Genomic DNA, 21,114 nt, shown 5'->3' on the forward strand with positions numbered 1-21,114 from the left:
TTGATTTTGTACATACCAGGCCAGCTTTTCTCCACTGAGGGAAACCTCTCCATTCTCTACCTAAAGCCAAGGGAGAGTGAGGGCCCTGTAGAGGTTTACTAAGAAGAATGTCTCAGTTTCCAGCTTAATATGCAACAAACAATTACTCTGCATCAGCAGAATGACCCGCCTTTTCAAAACAATTCTCACTCCAGTAATCTGTATTTCCGCTTCCAAAAACTGGGTAGATTATTGCAGATAGTTCTTGACCAAGTGATTTTACTGAACGTCTCCTGCTAATTCTTTAAGACTTAGTAAGTGTGCAGCTAAACACTAAGCCTGCACCATTCTCCCTCCCAGATGCCATAGAATGGCTTGGATTGGAAGGGAACTCAAGGATCATAAAGCTCTTTTACCCACCCCGCCCCCCCTGCCACAGGCAGAGCTGCCAGCTGCTATGTCAAGTACTGGATCAGATTGCCCATGGCTTCTCACAAAATTGAACAGTACAATGGACTGTTGAAAACCATGCTGAAAGAAATGGGCAAGATGCTAAAAATAATGGCAATAACATTCAGGGAATCTGATGATGTTGTTATTGTACAGGAGATAGATAAATAAATAAATAAATAAATAAATGATCACAGAAATGGAGGAGCATCTGGCCTAGCCTTGAATACCTCCAGAATCAGAGCAAACACAGCCTCTATGGGCAACCTGCTTCAGCACCTCACCACTCCTTCATTAAAGAACATCACCAGGTTTCAGATAATCATCAAGATAGACTACAGAGCTCTCTCTCTCTCAATTTCAACACAAATCTAGAGGAAATTTAATAAATAAAAAAATCATTTTACATGCTAAAAATCACCAAAGCTCACAAAGATTTTTTTCTTGAAACTCAGACAAGATAAACCACAAGAAGACAATATAGTTGTCCTATACTATCTTGGTTCCAAGGAATAAAAAAAAAGGCATATAACAGAGTTCAGTACAGTGGTCAGTTTTATTTTTCAGGAATCCACAAATGAAAATTCAGCTTTGCTTTTGTCAGGTACTCTGTTAAACTTGAGATAAAAATAAAAAGAAGAAATATATGTAAAGTGGTTAGCAGCAACACCGCACATTTCTTTCATGGGTAATTTATTGTGGAATGGGTATCGATTTCTCCCTCTGCTATTCAGATCCAAAGGCAAACCCTAGTCAGGTTGCTGAATTCACAAGCAAAAGTGTATTATTAATGATTTTCCTGACAACATATCAGCTAACAGAAAAGTTGACTGCCTTCAACAAAAGCTAAACATATAATGGCCCTCTAGGAAAAGAATATCACGTTTCCCCATGTGTACTTAGTAATACAGAATAAAGAAGACACTATCATTTCCTCCCCAGAACGGCATCATAGAGCTTTCCGGTTCTCCTGACTTGAACCTCCCTGAAGCCAGCTGCCCCAAGGAGCTCACTGTACTCAGCCGCTGTTCGCTCCTTTCCTTCTGTCTGCACCAACATGTTCAGTGAATACAGCTGGGTTTCCATGGGTCCACTTCTGTCGTCATTCAGGAGCGATTCAACCAGCAGCACTCCACCACCTGGTTGAACAAATAGTGTTATGAAAACCCTGAGAAAATGGGATACTTTTCAGCTGAGTTGTTAGATCAGATCCTATCCTGTTCCTTCCAGAAGCAACAGCCTCTCAGCTAAGTCCTATTTCACCACCACAGAGGACAAGAAAGGAGCAGAGGCATTGGAGCATGCCACTGGTGCTGAAGCTGTGTGATCCACATAACTAATGGGTGGGAGTCTCCCTTTCTTTTCCCCAAAGCTCACACCTACCAGGTCTGCAGGCCTTATAGACTTCTGGCAGCAGCTGCCTGCATTTCTCATCATCCCAGTCATGCAGTATCTTTGATAAAATGTAGAGGTCAGCTTCGGGGATAGAATCTTTAAAAAAATCTCCTGTAAAGCAAAATATATGTTATACACAGAACTGCTGAAACAAAGAGGAGGTGAAGCAAGTATCTTTTATTCTCTTCTGATCTAAGGACTCTGGGCTTGCCAGGTCCATGACCCACATCAGACCTCGACAGACTAACCCAGTAGTTACATGGTCATGCCTTTTATTCAGCATCTGCTATACTGCACTTTATACAGTATTTTTCTCTTCATGTTTTACTTTCTCATCAGCACTCCCAGTTCTTCACATCACTATACACATAGCCTTTCCTCTGTTTCTTCATCTTCACTTTAACATACTGCTTCCCTTCCTCAAAAGCTTCTTTCCTTTCTCAGAACTTCAAGCAATACTAAGTCCTTCCAATAAAGATTTCTGACAATATTAAATACAAGATGTCCCTAAACAGATTTTCATCACAGATGGTCCAAAGGCAATCTGAGGACTGGGTAAGAGGAACGTGGGTTAGCTCATCTGCATTCAAAGCCTGAAATATGACAGAAGTCAAGCAATCACAACCAGAGAGGGAAAAACCCTTTTGCTCAGAGCAGGTCTGGTGTTCCATGCATCTGCCAGGAGGCCTGCACAGGAGACAAGGAATTGTTGGTAAGCTTATAACACATCATGGTAGTTTTAAAAAGCTGTGACAATACACAGATTTGCTTTTGGGAGTGCTCAAAGATATTTAAACTGCTCTGCCCACCAACTTTGGCTGTCAGTACTTTCACGTTGTCTGGATAAGTGACTAATTCAAGGCAATGCTGTACAAGGGCACTTTTGGCCACTAACCTCCCTGGTGAGCAACCAGCCACAGGCAACCCCTGCCCATTACAACCCCGCAGGCCCACATCGCACCACCACTGCCAGCACCTGCCCATGGAGGTGTCTGCACCTACCTTCATGGAAGGCAATCCGTTGCTCCTCCGGAGGAACCAATCGCTCTTTGGCCACTTGTACCACTTTGGGCAGGTCATAAATTGTGACTGTGCAATTTGGATACAAGAAAACACATTCTTGGGCCAAAGCTCCTCCACCACCTTTGTGGGGTAAAGAGTAGATCAGTGCTGAAACAAAACCACCTTGTTCTGCACACCTACTGTAAAGCAATGTCAGCAGTGGTGCATCCATCTCTATGGCACCCGATGGCTTTTTGAAGAAGTTCTACTGATGCTCACCTCCCAGGTCACAAATCTGTGTGAAAGGGGAAAGGTCAAATGCAGTAAGTACATCTCTGCCACATATGCTCCAGATTGAGTTCTGGCCAGCCAAGAACTTCAGCATTTCTTCTTCTGATCTAGTAACAGAGACACAGAATATAGGAATGTAACTCAGAAATGTAACTCACAGTATTCTTAGTGACTCTTATCATAGAATTCTTAATAAGAAATTTAGCTTAAGCACTGATATTTTATTTGCAACCAATATCTTCCCTTTGCACATAAACCTAGCTTGAGACTTTTTGCAGCAGAAAGGAACAGCTGTGCATTGTTGCACTTGAAAAGGGAATTAAATCTAGCAATGTCAATGAATGTATTACTGCCACTTCTTGGACTTCAAGGAGACCTGAGATTGGCTTTTCACAGTAGTAAATTATACATTCCTATTCAAAATATCCAACTGTTCCAGTAATGGATATTGCTGAGAAAATTCTGCACGATGCTTCTAATAAATGGAATTCTCAAATCACAATATTAAAACTTGGTCATAATTAAATTTTGCCTACCACAAGAAATATCTTTCTATTAATATACTAGTACCTGTACATGGCTCCAAAGAGGTCTTTAGATGAAATGCCAAAAGCTCTTTCATATTGATTTCTTCCTTCTCTAAAATAGCAACCGAATAATAAGCATATTAGCATGGATTCCTTCTTTACTCCAAACACACACAGGACCTGAGGTTAATAGACAGACTATATGTCTCTGTGTCATGGATGTAATGACATCCCTGCCTGGCACTCCCAAGAGATGGTGAAATATTTCAACAAGAATGTCTTGTTCTTCATGCAGCTACATCTGAGGCAGAGGTGCAAAACTGGTGAGATGATCACCAATCACCACCTTCACGCACAGACAGTTTATTCATTTATTGCAGACTCCATGCCCTGTATTGAGCTACTCTATTATGCCTTTGCAATAGAAGCATCCTTAGTCATTGCTACTCATCATTTATTTTGATGTCTCCAAAAATAAAAGCAACTGCAATGAACAAGTGTTTTCCCAAATACCTAAACACACAGAGGTCCTTTCTAGACCTACTCTAGGAAGAAGATAGGAGGAGAAATGGACAAACATGCTGTAGTAACAGCAGTAGATCTTAATTGTTTTTTACTTCCTGAGAACCATCCAACATCTTCTGTGCCCTTCCCAGGGACACTAAGAAAAGACACACAGATGTGGCAAAGTAGCCTGCAACACACAGCACGCAACACCCGCATCTTCCTCCTCACCTCACAGCATCAGCCAGGTAGTGCCAGCACAAGTAGACGGTATTGGAGTAATACATCATAATATGATACTGAGATTTGGGACTTGACTTCGTAAGGTAGATATTGGAAATTTCTGTGTTTCTGTAGAAGGCTAAGGAATGAAATAAATGCATTTACTGACATGTATGATATCATCAGCCCAAGCCCACTGTACAGCATGATATATACACATTATCAGAACATATCTGTACATCCCAATAGAGAAATGTGTTGCTTCTATACTCAGTTATTCCAAAGATAACTTGTAGTACAGTATTCTGGGGTTGGTGAGGGCTGGTGAAACCTGCACTGTCCCATTCAGTGTGGGTAAACACTACCTGCTTATGTTTCCTTCAGAATCAAACATCTCAGGAACAGCAAGAGGAACATTTTGTAAGGTGCATCATTTATCTACATGCTTCTGCTATCAGAAGAAGCTCCCTGAACTCATGGGGCATCTGCTGTAAGCCTGAAAAAGGCAAGAAAACACAAGCCACAACAGGACTCAAACATTTTAAAGTTCATCATCGCTAGCTGTCTGATGGGTACAGCCTTCCCTGATTACATGGACTCAAAGACTCCAGGGCAAGGTAGAATTCATGTCATTTCTCAGTTCAGACCAGACACCTAACAAGCTCCTTCACACAATGGTAAAAACTCCAAGGAAAACAAAAGTGCTTTTAAGTTGCTTTCACGTTTTGTTTTAAAGCTTAAAATCATGCCCACACATCAGACTTCTCTGAAGACAAGCTCTGCAGCAGTAGTTATCTTGTGCAAGGTATTTGAGGCTCTTACACAAAGAACTTTAGAAATACATAAACTTTCTCCTGGGATTTTCTTTATGTCTTCAATTGTGCTGACATTTGTTGCTTCTCTTTTAGATGATCTGTTCTTTAAGCTATGGTAACCGGCCTAAGACTAGGTGTCACCTTTCCTCACACTTGACCTCAGTTTCAAAACAATGAGAACTCTTAAGAGTTTTATTTTCTTCCTTCTACCTTTTAAAGTGTGCAAAGAAGATGAGCCAGCTCTCTTCTGTGGTGCCCAGTGCCAGAACAAGAGGCAATGGGCACAGATGATAATACGAGAAGTTATGAACACCAGACAGCACTTTTGTGAAGTGAAAAAGCGCAGGCTGCCCAGAGGCTGTAAAATCTCCTCCTTGGAGATCTCCAATAGCAGCCTGGACATTGCTCTGGGTATCCTGCTTTGGATGGCCCTGCTGGAGAGGGGTTGGGCCAGCTGAACTCAGAGGTCCCTGCTGATCTCAACCATTCTGTGATTCCCCTTCATCTTCCTCCTTTACCTCCTTCTTGTCTCAGCTCTACTGCCAAAAGCTTCAATCCCACGCAGGCATCCAGAAGTCTTTCCATCCCCATGATGCTCGTACCCAAGCATGCAGCAATGACATCTAACGACAGAGGTTGTCCTGACTCCAGCAGAAGATCAAACACTCCTAATTCACAGGCAGTGAACATAACCTGGAAGTGAGAGGCAGGGGATCAGGTGAAAACACCAAAGTTTCATAGTTTCATAGTTTCATAATTTTGTGCGGGTTGGAAGGGACCTTAGAGATCATCGAGTCCAACCCCCCGGGATTCAAGCCTTTCCAAAGTTGCTTGGTTGGAGAAAATACACACGTATTTTTTTACCTGAAAAAAATATTCTTTCATATACACAAGCACAGCTGAAGATTTTCTAAGCACTGACAATGCCATAGATTCTTTATAGCACAACCTTTTTCATTTTTTTTCCTTTACTAGGCAAACCAAACAATTTGTCAGGCTCACAAATTTTATGCTTTGGGGCCATTCTTCAGTTGTGAATATTCCTGAATGTACCTTAGTTTCAGAACAAATTTACATGTCTCACTTGTTTTTTTTGTTTGTTTGTTTTGCTTGGAGAACTTAAGCAAATGTAAGGCTGTGAGTTTGTTGGCTTTATGCTTTGTTGGTTTAGTTTTATTTGGGAGAGGGGGTCATTTTTTTTTTTTTCTTATTTCTTTTCCCCCTCCCCTTTCAACTTATTATCTAACTACCTAACATATGCTATACGGAAGGGGTGGATATCCCACTGTTTGGACCCTCTTTGAGTAATGCCCACATACATGACTGATTCATTTTCAGGTACTGAAGTCTATGTCTACAGAAGATTACCCAGGCAAGGAAGTTTTGTCTCAGCCGAGAGGGCTGCCTTGTTCAGGCAAACAGAAATGTGCTGTCTTTACAGAAAGTATGAAGGGAGAAGCCTTCAGACATAGACGTACATAACTACACATAACAAGAAAAATATCATAGCCATTACATATATATATCTTGCCATTTGTTGGGTATGAAAAGGGAAAAGGCAGAAATGCAAGGCAGTCTTCTGATTCTCAAACTCCAAACACAAAAAAGAAAATGAGAAGAAATCTCCTGATGTAAGGAGCTTTGCTCAATTGAGGCAGTCAGACAACAAGCTCTCAGCTATAAACCACTGTGCTTTTAAAGCCTCCAGCAGAGACAAGATCTGCCCATCCAATCCCCCAGAGGTCAGAGGGACCTCAATAAACATTAACTCTAACCCGAGGTGCCAACATTCTCAAGCTTTCATCTTCTCAAATTTCTTTCACAGCTAGATGAGTAGATAGGATAATTCCCTATGAGACAATTTTCTTTCCGAAGATTTAGATTAAGGAACTAAGGTGCCATACTTGAATATTTCTTCCAGTATGCTTTTAAGATTTCTAACCAAGATCGATTTACAGATCTTACCTTTGAGACTAAAAATCCATTGCTGTATTGAAAGATGATCTGAGGATAGTCAGGGTCTTCTGTGGAGTCCATCTTCCTTCAGTACTGAGGCACAAATTCCCTGCTCCTCTTAATTTAAGCTTCTTTCCACTAGGCACAGCATACCAGCTGATCCACTTAATCTCATTGCTTCTAAGAAGCACTTTGGTTAACAAACACATAAGCTAAGTTATTTACCTTCAACAGGGTTTCTTTTTTAGGCAGCCTCAACTATTTCTTTGCGTCTTTCATCATCAAGCACGAGGCTAAGAAGCGGTGCAGATTAAAGCAATGCCATTGGCTCAGTGGTTAATTAACATGATGGTACTTCAGAAACAACTGAAAGTTGAAGGTGTCTGAGGAAAAACGAGCTCTGAAGAACTCACTACAGAGCAAGTATGAAAAACCTGAACTGAGTACAATGCACCAGTTCATACACCAAAACTGAGTCTTATCCTAGGCTTCTTCAAAAGCAGCTCTCCCATCGCACTGATGTCTTTATGCTGAGAGACAGGAAGCCCAATGAAATGGGACCAGAGGGCAGAAGACAAATTGGTGACAGAAGCGAAACTGGGACATTCTCATGAGTTGTGAGTGGAGGAGCATCCATTCAGTTCAGAGTGGTCTGGACATCCTCCTGGCCAAGCCCAGAATCTCCGATTTCTCCAGTTCCACTCAACCATTGAACATAATGAACTAGGAGCACACACACAGCCTTTACCTTGAACCCACTGAAACAGGGACTTGTTCAGATCAGAATAGTGTGCCTGAGGCATCAAAGCATAGCCATGAGAGTTAAAGACTGGCATAACTACTGCAAAGCAGGCAGGAGGGGACCTGAGAAGTGCTGTGATGGACATGGCTCCACAGACTGCCATGAGGCACACCCTATCCATAGGTACAAAAACAACAAGGCCAAGGAGAGGCTACAAGAGCCTGTCTGCTGTCCTGCTTTGTCACAGTGACCAATTTGTTCTGACAGTTGTCACTCAGGCAAAGTCTACGAGGAACTAAACTTACTCTTTATACCTTCTTTTCTTTTGCAGGTGTCAATGAGATGATCTCCAAATGACAGATATGGAATGGATGTCATCTTCATCATTGGCCCCACTGTTCATTACACCAGTGTAAACGTTGGTCATCATGCCCTCAGCATTTTGTAAAAGCAGGCTCTTTCCAAAAAGGAAAGAATCACAGTTTTTATATTATACATTTAGTGACCCCTCAGGCAGTAAGATTAAATCAGACCATGACTTGGGTGATATGACCATGGCAACGTGTTACAAAATAATGCTTTTCTAGTTGTTGCTTTTTCCATGCTTCAGCAGTAAGGTTAGCAGGCAAAACCTGAGCAATACAATGCAGCTCAACACTTTGTGTACTTTATCTCAGTGAATCTTTAAAAAGGTGTTCTTACACCACTGTCCCAACACAAAATTTTTAGTGCTTTTCCTTTGATCCTACCTCAGAAGAGGTAGAAACAGGTCAGTTTAGAGTTTCTGTACAAACACATAGAGCACATCATCCTGGACAACACAGCCTGCAAGTACAGGAAAAGCCTTAAAACATCTCAATTCCCGTAGTTTTAACTAAATAACAAGGTGCTTGTGTGCACAAGTGATAGAACCTGGTAATGGAGCATAGATCCACTCCAGTTAAGGCAAAGTTGTAGCTACAAGAGTCTCTGGTTATAAAAACGACCACACAGGTGATTAAACCACCTGGAGTATATTGTCTAAATCCATCTGTTGAGGACACCAGATGTAATCATCTAATGGGATTACTACCAGCAGCGAGATATAAGGGAGGAAGGTTACGGATAACTCACATCAGATTGATGTAGAGCCACACACAGTGTGTTGCTGTTTCCAAGTAAATTGCTACTGGGGCTTAAAGCCTAAGCTCCTCTTAAGCTAAAAATGCATTCATGAACATGAACTTGCAGTGGCTTTCTGCCTCTGAAAACCCCATCAAGGTTTTTTGTCATAGCGCTTAGATCACAGACACAGGCTAAAGTGAATACTTTATCTCCAGGCTTCTGTTCTGATGGTAAATTTATCTTTGTACTACAGACAAATAGGACAAAAACAAAACACCATTTTTGTATAGCATTTAAATATTAATGAATAAAGCAGATTCCAAGTGAAATTAATATGCCTGCTGCTGAGAAATGAAGCTGACAGCATTTTCACGCATGCAATTTCCTTTATGAGCAGTAAGGACAGATCTCAGGGACATTACCACACCAACATGATTCTGTAATACCAGTATGGAAACAACTGTTCTCACTAACATTATTAAGCCTCTGAATGTACTGAGCTTATTAGCAGGTGTCTGTTGGCCTGGAAGTTCATTAAGATAATAGCTGGTGCTTTTTTTGTCTTGGCTAACAAGCCAGGACAGCATCATACTGTTTTCTTTAGCCTGGCAACAGATTAAGTACAATAGAAAAATACTGGTACAGTTCCTTTTGATACCAGTAAAATAATACACATGGGAACATGAGATAGCAATGGGACAGCTTCAGCATATGCCATACTGAAGGAAGAACTGCAACTGGTTTGCAGCTTTATACACACTCTAGCTCAGTAAATTTATTGTGGTGCTGCGAGAGAGATTCTGCAAGTAACATGTTCATTGGGCTGGAGAAGGACCACATCAATATAATACAACATAAGCTTAATGAAATGGCTGTTGCATCCAGCTCATAACCAAACCTCAAAGGCAGCATACCAGACACAGGCAATACATATATTTTAATGGTAATTAAAAAAAGATTTAACCTGCATAACAATACAAGATAACAACTGTTGATTTTCCTTACCCATTTATAAATTAAGGCACAGACCAAACTAGGTAGTTTAATTGCTGCCTTACCTAATACCTGTACCCCTGCTATTAAACATGAGCACCTTCAAGTCTCTTACGTGATCCTGAAGGCGTTCAAAACTGCCCTAAAGCTGACACCTGCTGTGATGTCCGGACTGCACTGATCAGTCATCAACTTCACAATCCTGTTCGCTATCTTAGAAGCCACTGTTAAAATTAACATTTACTCTTAACAGTTTTCAAGATGTTATTTTTACATGGCATATGAATTTTTTTATTAGTACAACCTAATCACTCATATCCCTTTATTTTATGTCACTGAATAGAAGTGTAACAAGAGACTGAAGAGCTTGGACGGTTCCTGTGTGTAGGAAATAATTTCTGTTGAATAAGCTGCTCTTCCAGTCACGTTTCTGATAAAAATGCTGATATAAATCTCTATTCCTGGTCACTTCACAAAGGAAATAAATTAACCAATAAGGGCACTAACAAATGGAATAATACATAAATAACTTTGATGCAATGCAACAAATGTAATGCATATCTCATGGCAAGTCAACGCAAAGAGTACGAGTCAGATAACCACTAGTACATAATTCTTTGCAGAAATTCTCACAGTTGGATTTCTAGCAGCTAAATGCCTGAGAGTAAAGTTAGCAGAGTAGACTTAAGCGTTAGTCAGTATCTGTCCAATATTCAACCGTATCAACTTCAGTACTTCAGAAGTACTTTGAGTGTCTTTGATAATCATTAGTTGCTAACTCTTAGTAAATGTTAAGGAAGGTGAAGACAAACTAATTTTATCAGCTCCTCAAAGTCAGTCTTGCAAACATGTGCAGTCAGATGAGCTTTAAGAAACCAGCATCACAATATTCTTCCGGAAGAGGATAAAATATCAGTGATTGTAATATTTAAGCTTCTAGAAGCCATTATAAAGCCTGCCAGTATTCCAGATTCTTTCGTTTGAAACATAAAGATGTCTAGAATACACCTGGTAGAGATATAATGACACACAATCAATAGAGAACAAGCGATTACTATCAAAAATAATGTTCTTCGTGTTATCGCATCACCGAGGTTTTTGAAGTATTACAAGCACATACCCCAGCCATAAGAAAAAGATTTTAATGAATGGTGTTGGGCAGAGTAGAGCATAATTTATAGCTGTGATCGTATCAAAAGATTACAGTCTCGACAAGTTTCTTTGCAGTTCAAAGACATCATCAATGCTGAATTTGGGAACCAACAACAAAAACATGGTGGCACCCACTACAGTTCCACAGTACATTCACACTTATCACATTGCCTTGAGCTGTAGAAAAATATCCAAGCAGGTTTTAAACTGACCAGCTTGTGGGTGCTGTTGGTTACTAGCAGTATGAAAGCATTTAGCTATAGGCATCACTATCAAGCCCACATACAGTGAAACAGACTAGAACATGCTGAGTCCTGGGTTACCAACAGAAAGAACAGATTGAGTAGACATAGAAGTTGGTCTATAAAGAAGTACCACTGTACCATGTCACTCATTCAGCTGACAAAAAATTTTCTTGCAGTCCCAGGTACTATAGGATGGCATTATTTTTGTTTTTGTCCTGGAGTTCATGTCATTGTGCATCTCAATACGTAACTGAGTAACAACAACCAAGCACCACTGAACTGCTCATGGCTATGAATGATGCTAACGCCACCCCAGCCAAACCCACATTACAATGAAATAGGATGCAATATTCATTTCAGTGGATTCTGCACCGAAAAGACTTTGGAGAGCTTTGAAGCAAAACATGCATCTGAAACAATATCACAAAGTGTTAGAACTAGATGAAATCCTCACTGAGCATTTATTGGGCAATTTTAAGCACCAGTTTTAAGAGGCTGAGATTGGGCCAAGCTGGCTGGCTGAAAGAAGGCTACCTTCATATTCCTGCTTGACATTTCAGAAGGTAAGGATTTACAAGTAGCTACAAAGCACTTTTAGGCTTTCAATAAACTGTGTACCTTATGTTACTGTACTTTTTGAATGTTGTATGAAGACTGTGCTCACTATGGTGTGTCAGGCTAAACAATGGCCTAACACATGAACTATCCTTCCTCTTCCCTCCCTCAGCCCCTGCTTATGTTCTCTGACCTCAGACACTGCACGGGATGTCAGGGGAACTTACATAATTTAATCACTTCAGGATGGGATATCAAGCCTGTTCTTGGGGCCTTCTTTAGAGTGAAAAATGCCAAACCACCTATCCAGCATGGCCTTCTTTTCTATCAATAAACAGTATTTCTTGGATTTTCCTAATACGAGCACTTCTTGATGACTGCCACTGCCTTAACTGCTTTCATATTTGGCAATAACAGTGCATTAACAGTCTGAAGACCTCCTGAAAGTAGCACTACAACTAGCATTTCCCCAACTACATATATTAATTGTCAAGACCCTGACATAAATCCTGGTGGAAATCCACAGGATATATTGCGGAAATACTAAGCTAGTAAGAACCCTAAACCCTGAGCTCAAAGACATTGGTACTGACAGCTTTAGGTCAGCTTCTTACAGGACTACAGATGGAACCACAGTTGTTTTTTTCTCCTTACCTCAAATATGTTATCATGGATAGCATGTCAGTTATTTGATAGCAGGCTAAAGAGAATCACAGAAATCTACAAACAGGCGTTCCATCAAAACTTGCAATGAACATTATACTGGGTTTCAGCCAAACTATTACAAAACGTAAGTTTATCTTCAGGTAGACTTCTAACACTTCAGCAAAGACTGTAGAAAATTAACTCATCAACAAAAGCAGCCGCTCTGAATTCAGGAGACTGGTGGCATTGAGATGACTTAGATAAATCAATCTGTGGATTCAAGGAGAGAAACAAAGAGGCACTCCCCACTTCAGTGTGGGGAAAACTGCACCCGAAGAGCAAACATCCTGCTGAGTTAACAGTGGATGCAGCTGTACATCACAGGACTGGCAAGTCAAGCAGCTAAGCCTCATTATTCAATTTTTTTTGGAACAAAATGATTTTCATACAATTCTGCAGATATTAACATACTGACACATGAAAACAGCAACTTCAGTTCACTGGAAACAGTTTTCTCTTTAATTTTACCATAAAAAGGCAAAATAAACTCTTTCACTGTAATGTTATAGCTTTTAATATTCCTGAGCTCCATTTTAGAAGCAAATGTATTCTTAAATGCATTTAACAAGAGATGCTGCAGCCTTACTTTCCAACACCACAAGTAAAAATAATTCAGCAAGAAGGCCCCTTTTTCAAAAGACAATGGCTAGCTCTGTACGTACCTGAAAATATACTTCAAGTGGCTCTAAACCACCCAAAGTAATTAGAAGCCAAGTATGTCAACAAGGCAACAGAACAACTTTTCAACCTTTTTACCACTGATTCTTACTTCCTACACCAGTGTGCCTTGCTTACGTGGAAAGTATTACTACACAAAGGGCATTACATACCAGAATAATTTGGTCAACAAAGCCTGGCACGATACAGATGTATGAAGGAATCACAGCAGTTTAAAAGATTGCCTGCATATCTTTATAGTGAGTTTTAAGAATCAAATTGTTACCTGTCTCAATCAGCAAAATTTCTACTTTGTTAAACATGATTTCATTAAGTACACAAAGCATTTTAGATTAATCTGTGTGTCAAAGCATGTCACGACTGGATGTCCTGTAACTGGCACATATGTACTTCTCAAACCAAGAAAAAGTAAATCAGCTGAAATTACAATTTAGAAAACCAAAAACTGAGGAAGCAGGTTGGCTTTTAGCACAGTAGGATTTCAAATACAAGCAGTACACCTACACTGTGGTAGAATGCTAGAAAGAGACAACAAAGCACAACAGAACTTCAAAAAAATAATAAAATTCAGGCATCTATTTTAAGGACTGGATGCATTGGTTGAATCAAAAGTGTTTTCTTAAAGCAGTCACTCGAGTGAGGTCTCATTTACAACTTTCTGGCCCTTGTGTCCAACCACAGCATTTTCAAACAGTCAGGGCCTTCACTACCCACTCCAAGTACTCCTTTGCTTACTCAGTGATCTCCTCTGATACCTTTGTTTTCTGCTTGAGCTTCTGCGACTACGACTCTTTTCTCTTCTGTCTCGTTTACGTTCACTACTGCGAGTTCTTCTATAATGTGAACGTCTGGGGCTTACACTTCTTCGACGAGGACTATGACTTCGTCGAGGACTGTAACTTCTGCTAGAGTGTCTATAATACCTCCTTTCCCTCCTCCTTCTTTCATCCTGGTAACTCACATCTCTTCTGTGCCTGCTTCTGTCTCGTTTACCCTTACTCTCATCAGTGTTTATGCTGCTACATGAACGGCTCTTTCTTCTCCTTGGCTCTGTGCTATGTTTGCCTTGCTCACAGCGCGAGTCCTTCCTGCAGGTATTCTGCTGCTGGTTATTGGCAGGAACACATGACAGTACACCTGAACTTCTTTTCTCTGAACACCTCTCTGAGTCTGTGGTAGGAAGTTTCTGACCTTCTTTGACATCAACTCTGTCATGAATATTGCCATTCAAATATTTGCATTGAGCATTTACATTCTCAGGGGATGGTAGTTCTCTTTGAGAGTCTGACGCCAGTTTGCCTGTAACAGCCTGTCCTGAGGTAGAAGTGATGCAGCTGGATGACACAGTGTGTGGAACATCACTAGCAGTTTTCACAGTGCCAGACTGAGATGCTTCCGTTTCTTCTTTGCTTTGATGAACTGCATCCATTTTCTTGCTAAGAAGATTATTCAGTAGTTTCTCCCTCAGTTCTTTTTCTTTTCTTTGCAACCCCAGTGCTCTTTCTTTTTCTTCTTCCACACGTCTGAGCTCAGCCTCCTGAAGCTTTCGCTTCTCCTCAAGTTCCTGAAGACGGATCTTCTCTTCATTTTGTTCTTGTTCCAAAAGCTTCACTGTCTGAAAGACAATCAAAGGGAAAGAGTAAAAAAAAAATATTTATAGATCTGTTCGTGCTTCCTTGACATTTTAAACAGAAAATAAAACTCCTATTTTATCATTCTGCTTCACCGCCACAAAGCCTGCAAGAAATATTCCTTTTTCTCCTAGCATACAATTGACTATTTAGCCCTGTATGAGCTCTAACTCAAAAACACTACTGAGATAGACCAGCACCAAAGAACAGAAGTGTGCTTTGACACACCGCTTTTCACTGCTGCAAAATAAAGTGCATTCAAGTGTATTACATAAAACCTAAACAAAACTTTATCCAAATCTTAATCAAATGCTAGTGAAAAAATAAAACCTTCACCCTTACAGACAGAATCTAACATTCAAAACTTTAATCTACAGTACTTTTTCTAAAGATAAATCATTCAACATGCCTTTTAAACATCAAATAATGAAACCCCTTTCTCTGAAACTGGAAATAGAACTGCAGAAGAATGGAAAGAGTACCACAACTCAAATGAGAAATAAGGAGTCTTGTATCTTTGCCTGTATTTAATTAACTTTATCATGCTTACATTCTTTTATTGGCCTTGAGAGCAGGACTGCCAATTAGTCTTGGAAGGACTACAGATTCAAGTTAGCTTTTTCATTTATTATACGTACATGTTTTACCAAAGGAGAAACAAGGTTCACTGCACTTATTGCATTTTTTAACTAAACAACAGGTTTGGTACCACTCCTTAAGGAGCAGCAGTCCCCACCCCCACCTATGTCATTTGTTCTGCTGGGTTTCTCATCAGCTTCTGTAATAAATGATAGCTACCTTTGCCCTGCTTAGCAGTTCTGCAATTAGCCTGATGGACTGAAGATTTCTCTGAGCCAACAGGAGCTTCCTTTCTTCTAACTTTATCTTCTCTTGAAGTTTCTTCTGTTCTTCAGCTTGAAGTTTCTCAAGCTGCTTTTTGTTTCGTCGAAATTCACGATCTTTCTGCTTCTGTTCTCTCTTGCGTAATTTTTCTTCTCTCTTTCTCTCTCTCTCATATTCTTCAAGTTCTCTCTGCTTCCTAAAACGAGATTAGATTTTTATTTTGTCTAGGGCAGGTGCAATTTTAGACTCTGGCTGAATATAAAATATAATAAATAAATTATATATATATATATATTTTGTACTCTGTACACATTTGTTGATAACTGAAAAACTGAAATAAAGAACAGTGCATTTTTCAGCCCCTCAGTATTTAAAAATATGCTGGTATTCAATCATAAAATATGGTTACAAGAAACTATTATGCAGTTTTAGTATGTTGAACCAAACATAAGTCTATGTGACAATCTAAATACCCTTACTGAGTAAATTAACAGCTCTGCTTTAATAAGATGGTTTACATCACACTTGTAGAAACTGTTAACTATCTAAAAGTTAAGCAGTGAGAAATGATACCTATCAAAACAAATGGACATCATGAAATCTGGGGAAAAAAATGCTGCATTAACACTTATATTCTGAATAGCTGCCACATGACATCTGGATTTACATCCATTTTCTTAAAATATGCTTTTATCTCATTCTTTCCTAGAAAAATACTAATGCTAAGAGTAAACAAATTTTGCAATATACCAGTAAAAGAAATGTGTAAGTTTCATGACCTTAGAATGACATACCTACAGGAAAAAAAGCAGTTCAAACTATGCTTCTTCATCTCCAGGTCCCATGATCCCTGAACCTCACTACCTTGAAATGACTACAATATTCTCATTCAGTTTTAAGAGCTTTGCCTCAGCTACAGGAGTAAGTATGTTGTATGTTGTTAAGTATGTAGTTATATTCTATTGATGCAAACGGGAATGAGTAATTGCAGTTTAGCTATACTTTACTACTAAGAATATAACTAAGGGCCATAAGCAATAACTAACCTTTCTTCCTCTCTTTGCTTTTCCTCAGCTTCCTTCTCCCGGCGTTTTTGTTCTTCTCTCTGCTTTTCAAGCTCTTGAAGCTTCTGCCTTTCAAGCTGACGCTTCTTAATTGATGCATCACTGAGGTGTTTTGTTGAGTCAAAAGAAACCTTTACAGAATACAATTTAAAACAGGTGAAACAGATGTAAGTAAACAGTGAGGAAAAAACACCCAAAAGAAACCACCAACAGCCAACTTCCGACTCAGAACAAATGTATGTAAAAGACAGTGTAAGTACAGCCAGAAACAAAGTGTTTTTCAAAACTAATGAGAACCATAAGAAGATGGCAGGGAAATGTTTCTTAACATCACTTCCTAGGTGTCAGAACAACTGGGTTTTGACAGCCAGCTGTAAACTGGTTTAGGCCCTGGCTGTCCAATGCTTTCCAGAATAGGAAATTCAAATTTCAACTCGTGCGCCACAGCTCTGGGTAGAAATAGGCCTTAATAAAGGCTTCTCTTTCTGAGTAACACTGTGATCCTTAAGTACTTCAGGAGAAAATAAACAGTCCTAAAACATTTAGTATCTGGTTTAAGCAAGTGCCTGCTCATCTATCCTAGCCCAGAGATTCCCAAATTGAGATATACTAGGCTGTTTCTTAAAGCTACAGATTTAACACTGGAAACACAACAGAACGATGCTGCATACATCTGAATGGAGTGACCTGGGGAAACACTAATCTTCCAGGATGCATGGACACAGCTTGGCCATGTCCAGCTGCACCCAAAAACACACATCACATTCCAGGTGTCCTCTAGTCCCGTGTGAAATACCACAACCTTGTCTACTGGGCAGCACCTCTTCCCACAGCAGAGCATTTGGAAACAGATGATCCTCAAGGACACTTCCAACTCAAACCACTGTGTGATTTTATAACTCTGTAATACAACCCACGTGCAGGCAGGGATCTGTAACACAAGCCACTGTACTTTGGAAGACACAAACCATGGTGCACAGAACAAGGCATACATACTGTGCAGTTTAATTTGTTCAGACAACATAAAAGTAATGCTTCAATAAAAGCCCTGTAGAAACAGAGTTGGGCAGTCTGGTGACCTTGCATGAAAGCAATCTGTCTTGACAGCACAGACACAGCCTTCTCTCTTGCTATCAATCCCAGGGCAGCTGCTAGGAAGGCATGCGTTCTCTTGCACAGAGAAACTAAATTTGGGAACCTCAATCCACTGCATGCAAGTGACAGTTTGAATTTCACATCCCCTTGAGAATAGGAGGGTATACAAACAGCAATGTCTGTGCTTCAGCTGACCAACTTTAATAACAAGATAATAAGTGTCTAACTTACAACTTAATCAATTAATATTTGAATGCTCCCAAATGACATAAATACTTCAGCTTTTTCCCGAAATCTACTTGCTGACTTGATGAATGAAAATTAAGCGTGCTGAAATAAATAAGCAATTCAACCATTATGTAAATACACAGACAAGTCCCCAAATATATCACAACAAGCTTTCCTTAAGCCATACTTGCACAGATATAACATCTGGAGAGACCAACTTGTTCCACATCATCTCCCATCAATAACTTTACTTCCTAAGCCAATGAAGTAACAGAGAAAGCAATTTGGAGAAGTCGGTATGTAAATATTATGAATACAACACACTGGATTCACAGAAAACGTATGGAATAAGCTAAGTATTGTTTCAATGTTTGAATGGCCTTTCTGTTCACAACGTACACTAATCACTATTAACTCTCTATTCCACAGGCCATCCAGGCCACATAGCATTACCTCACAGTTCTGACACTTGACAGATAGATCTCCTTATCAGCAGAGGTATCAAATATAATGGCTGTCACTCTTCCCAGAATTCCTAATTGTTAGTACACATAAAAGAAAATGCACTTTCAATTCAGCCTTAGCGAGTCTGAACTTGCTACAGATTATTTTATAAACTAAATCACAAGACTTGAAAATATACATTACTTTCTAAAATCCAGTTAACAAGTTATGTTCACAATATCTGGTAGTTCCTTAGCTGTTTTTACATCAGTAAATGTTTTGCTTTGGGGGGTGGGGGGTGGGAAAGAGAGATAAAAGCCTCACCCAGCTTTGTTTACGGTCTAACAACGTGTTTATTCTATCACTTCCCTTTTAAAACTGCATTACAGCTGGTTCCTCAAACCCTACAGTAACATCAGCTGTTCTCAGCACTACAGTAAACAACTGTATGGAATACAGGGGACTATGGAATTCACATTTATCAGTGACAACAGCTTCTCACCTTTATATTGCAAGCCACAGCCTTGCCATCATCGCCTTTAAACATCAGTTTCATTCCTCGCAGGGCATTCATGGCTTTAATGAAGCCTGCATACTCCCGATACTGAACGTAAGCCTCAAAATTTAAATGGCCTCCGAAGCTGAATGTGTGAAAGTTTCTGCCAGTCATTTCTTCTCTGTAAGGGTCCAACATGGGTATGTCCACGTTACGTATTTCTCCAAATTTCTGGAAAACTTTTGTCAGGACTTCTTCACTTGGCTTTTCTGAGCCAGAGTCCTTTGCTGCAAACCACTTACAAGGTAAGCCTTCTAGATGAATGGTATCCGGCCTTTCTCCTGGCAAAGTTTCATTCATATCTTTTGCATCACGGAAAAACGAGTCCCAGTCGTGCCTGGTAGGAAAGTCAATCTTGTATTCTGCGGCACGGACTTTTAAGATGTCGGAGAAGCCACTCAGTTTGATCGTTTTTCCATCAAGGCACGCAAGAAAAGACTTGACTAAACTTTTGTTTTCAACCTCTCCTTCGAACCGGATGAAATCCATCGTGCTTTTGGAAATCCGCAGAGTGGAAAACTGATGGGTTTGTACCATCCCTTTCAGTCTTTCCATCACTTCCCAGTTCGAGATGGACTTTCCGGGTTGTTTCAGCTGAGGAAGTGCCACACTGATGGTCATTTTTGTAATGGGTTTAAGGTATAACCCACAGGGAGCACAGAGCTCTACGGCTTCTGATGTATCATGAACTATCGTTGCAGCAGCCATAACACAGAAAAAGCACAGGATAAGAAAACAATAAATAAAGATGCAAGTTTAAAGTTGCAGGCTCACAGTAGTCAAATAAAACAGCCCTTATCCGTAAACATTCTTTGGACATTTAACCATTCCCAACCAACGTCTCTTAAGACAAGAGTCAATTACCGAGTTAAAACCGAGCAGCACAAACATCTTAAATTACTTTACAACCACCAGAACCTACAAATAATTAAAACTCAGCAAGGCCTCAGAAGAAAAGGAGCTGACGGCAATCTCGGGCACACACGAAGCCGATGAGCTCCCCGGGCTCCGGGGAAGAAGGAACGGGAGCGACCTCAGCCCGCTCCGAACAACAAACGCACCCACAACAAGGAGCGCAGCGGCGGGTGCCTCGTTCGCCGGCAGGAAGGCTCCTCGCCAGCAGCCTGCAACGACACAAAAACACCCCTTTATATAAAGGCCCGCAGCCCCGACACCGGCCCTCGGCAGCCTCACCCCTACGAACTACGACAGCGTCCCCAATGTCGACACCAGCGGCACCCCAACAGACTCCGGCGGGGGCACGGCTCCCCGCCCTCTCCCCGCCTCACCCGCAGACCGGGCCGGGCCGGGTGGGACCCCCAGGAAACAGCCTCCAGCCCCGCGAGCAGCCGCCGCAGCTTCCACAGCAGCTTCCGCTTCCTGGCCGTGCGCGATGGCGGCCTGCGCGGCGGCGGAGCGAGGAGGAGCGGGAGGTGGAGCATGTGGAGCGGGCGGAGGGAATGGGAGTCGGGCTGTGATGGCTGTGCGGGGCTGTGTTCGCTATGTCTGCGTTCTCTCTCAGAGCATAGTCATAGAATCGTTGAAGTTGGAAGGGAACCACGGGGAAATGGTTTTAAGTTAAAAGAGGGAAGATTTAGGTTGGATGTTAGGGGGAAGTTCTTCACTAGGAGAGTGGTTAGGCCCTGGAACAGGCTGCCCAGGGAGGTTGTGGATGCCCCGTCCTTGGAGGTGATCAAGGCCAGGTTGGACGGGGCCCTGGGCAACCTGATCTAGTAAATGTGTATGTTTGGTGGCCCTGCCAGGCAGGGGGGTTGGAACTACATGATCCTTGAGGTCCCTTCCAACCTGGGTCTATTTCTATTGCTGCATGCCACCAAAAAGACTCTACCTCCACTGACCTGACTCCTGGACTTCGGGTGAACAGTGATGAGACACCCTCAGAACCTTCTCCAGAGTGAAACACCCCAAGTCTCAACC

At 41.0% G+C, this 21,114-nt stretch overlaps 2 protein-coding genes across 11 annotated transcripts; both read right to left on the reverse strand.

Moving 5' to 3' along the window:
• Positions 1 to 966: 966 nt before the first annotated feature.
• ASMT (acetylserotonin O-methyltransferase) lies at positions 967 to 9,278 on the reverse strand. Of its 5 annotated transcripts, none has more exons than XM_085551241.1 (8): positions 7,151 to 9,278; positions 5,704 to 5,878; positions 4,380 to 4,509; positions 3,688 to 3,756; positions 3,106 to 3,121; positions 2,827 to 2,967; positions 1,813 to 1,935; positions 967 to 1,568 (listed from the first exon to the last, which is right to left on the reverse strand). In XM_085551241.1, exons 1-8 carry the CDS (start codon positions 7,220 to 7,222, stop codon positions 1,536 to 1,538), a joined length of 759 nt encoding a protein of 252 aa, XP_085407367.1. In that variant the 5' UTR covers positions 7,223 to 9,278; the 3' UTR covers positions 967 to 1,535. The 5 variants fall into 5 exon arrangements, with proteins under 5 accessions (XP_085407367.1, XP_015704070.2, XP_085407360.1 ...); XM_015848584.3 differs by having other exon boundaries at positions 3,106 to 3,224; XM_085551234.1 differs by lacking the exon at positions 2,827 to 2,967 and having other exon boundaries at positions 3,106 to 3,224.
• Positions 9,279 to 11,106: 1,828 nt separating this feature from the next.
• Positions 11,107 to 20,564, reverse strand: AKAP17A (A-kinase anchoring protein 17A). 6 transcript variants are annotated; one of them, XM_085551212.1, is made up of 6 exons: positions 20,466 to 20,564; positions 20,099 to 20,300; positions 19,123 to 19,865; positions 16,836 to 16,984; positions 15,745 to 15,985; positions 11,107 to 14,930 (listed from the first exon to the last, which is right to left on the reverse strand). In XM_085551212.1, the coding sequence occupies exons 3-6, from the start codon at positions 19,795 to 19,797 to the stop codon at positions 14,022 to 14,024; spliced, it is 1,974 nt and encodes a 657-aa protein (XP_085407338.1). In that variant the 5' UTR covers positions 19,798 to 19,865; positions 20,099 to 20,300; positions 20,466 to 20,564; the 3' UTR covers positions 11,107 to 14,021. The 6 variants fall into 6 exon arrangements, with proteins under 6 accessions (XP_085407338.1, XP_015704046.2, XP_032297328.2 ...); XM_015848560.3 differs by having other exon boundaries at positions 19,123 to 20,300; XM_032441437.2 differs by lacking the exon at positions 20,099 to 20,300 and having other exon boundaries at positions 20,371 to 20,564.
• Positions 20,565 to 21,114: the final 550 nt, after the last annotated feature.

Source organism: Coturnix japonica, chromosome 1, assembly GCF_054131305.1.
Source record: "Coturnix japonica strain WE chromosome 1, WE-NBRP24, whole genome shotgun sequence".
Classification (NCBI taxonomy): Eukaryota; Metazoa; Chordata; class Aves; order Galliformes; family Phasianidae; genus Coturnix; species Coturnix japonica.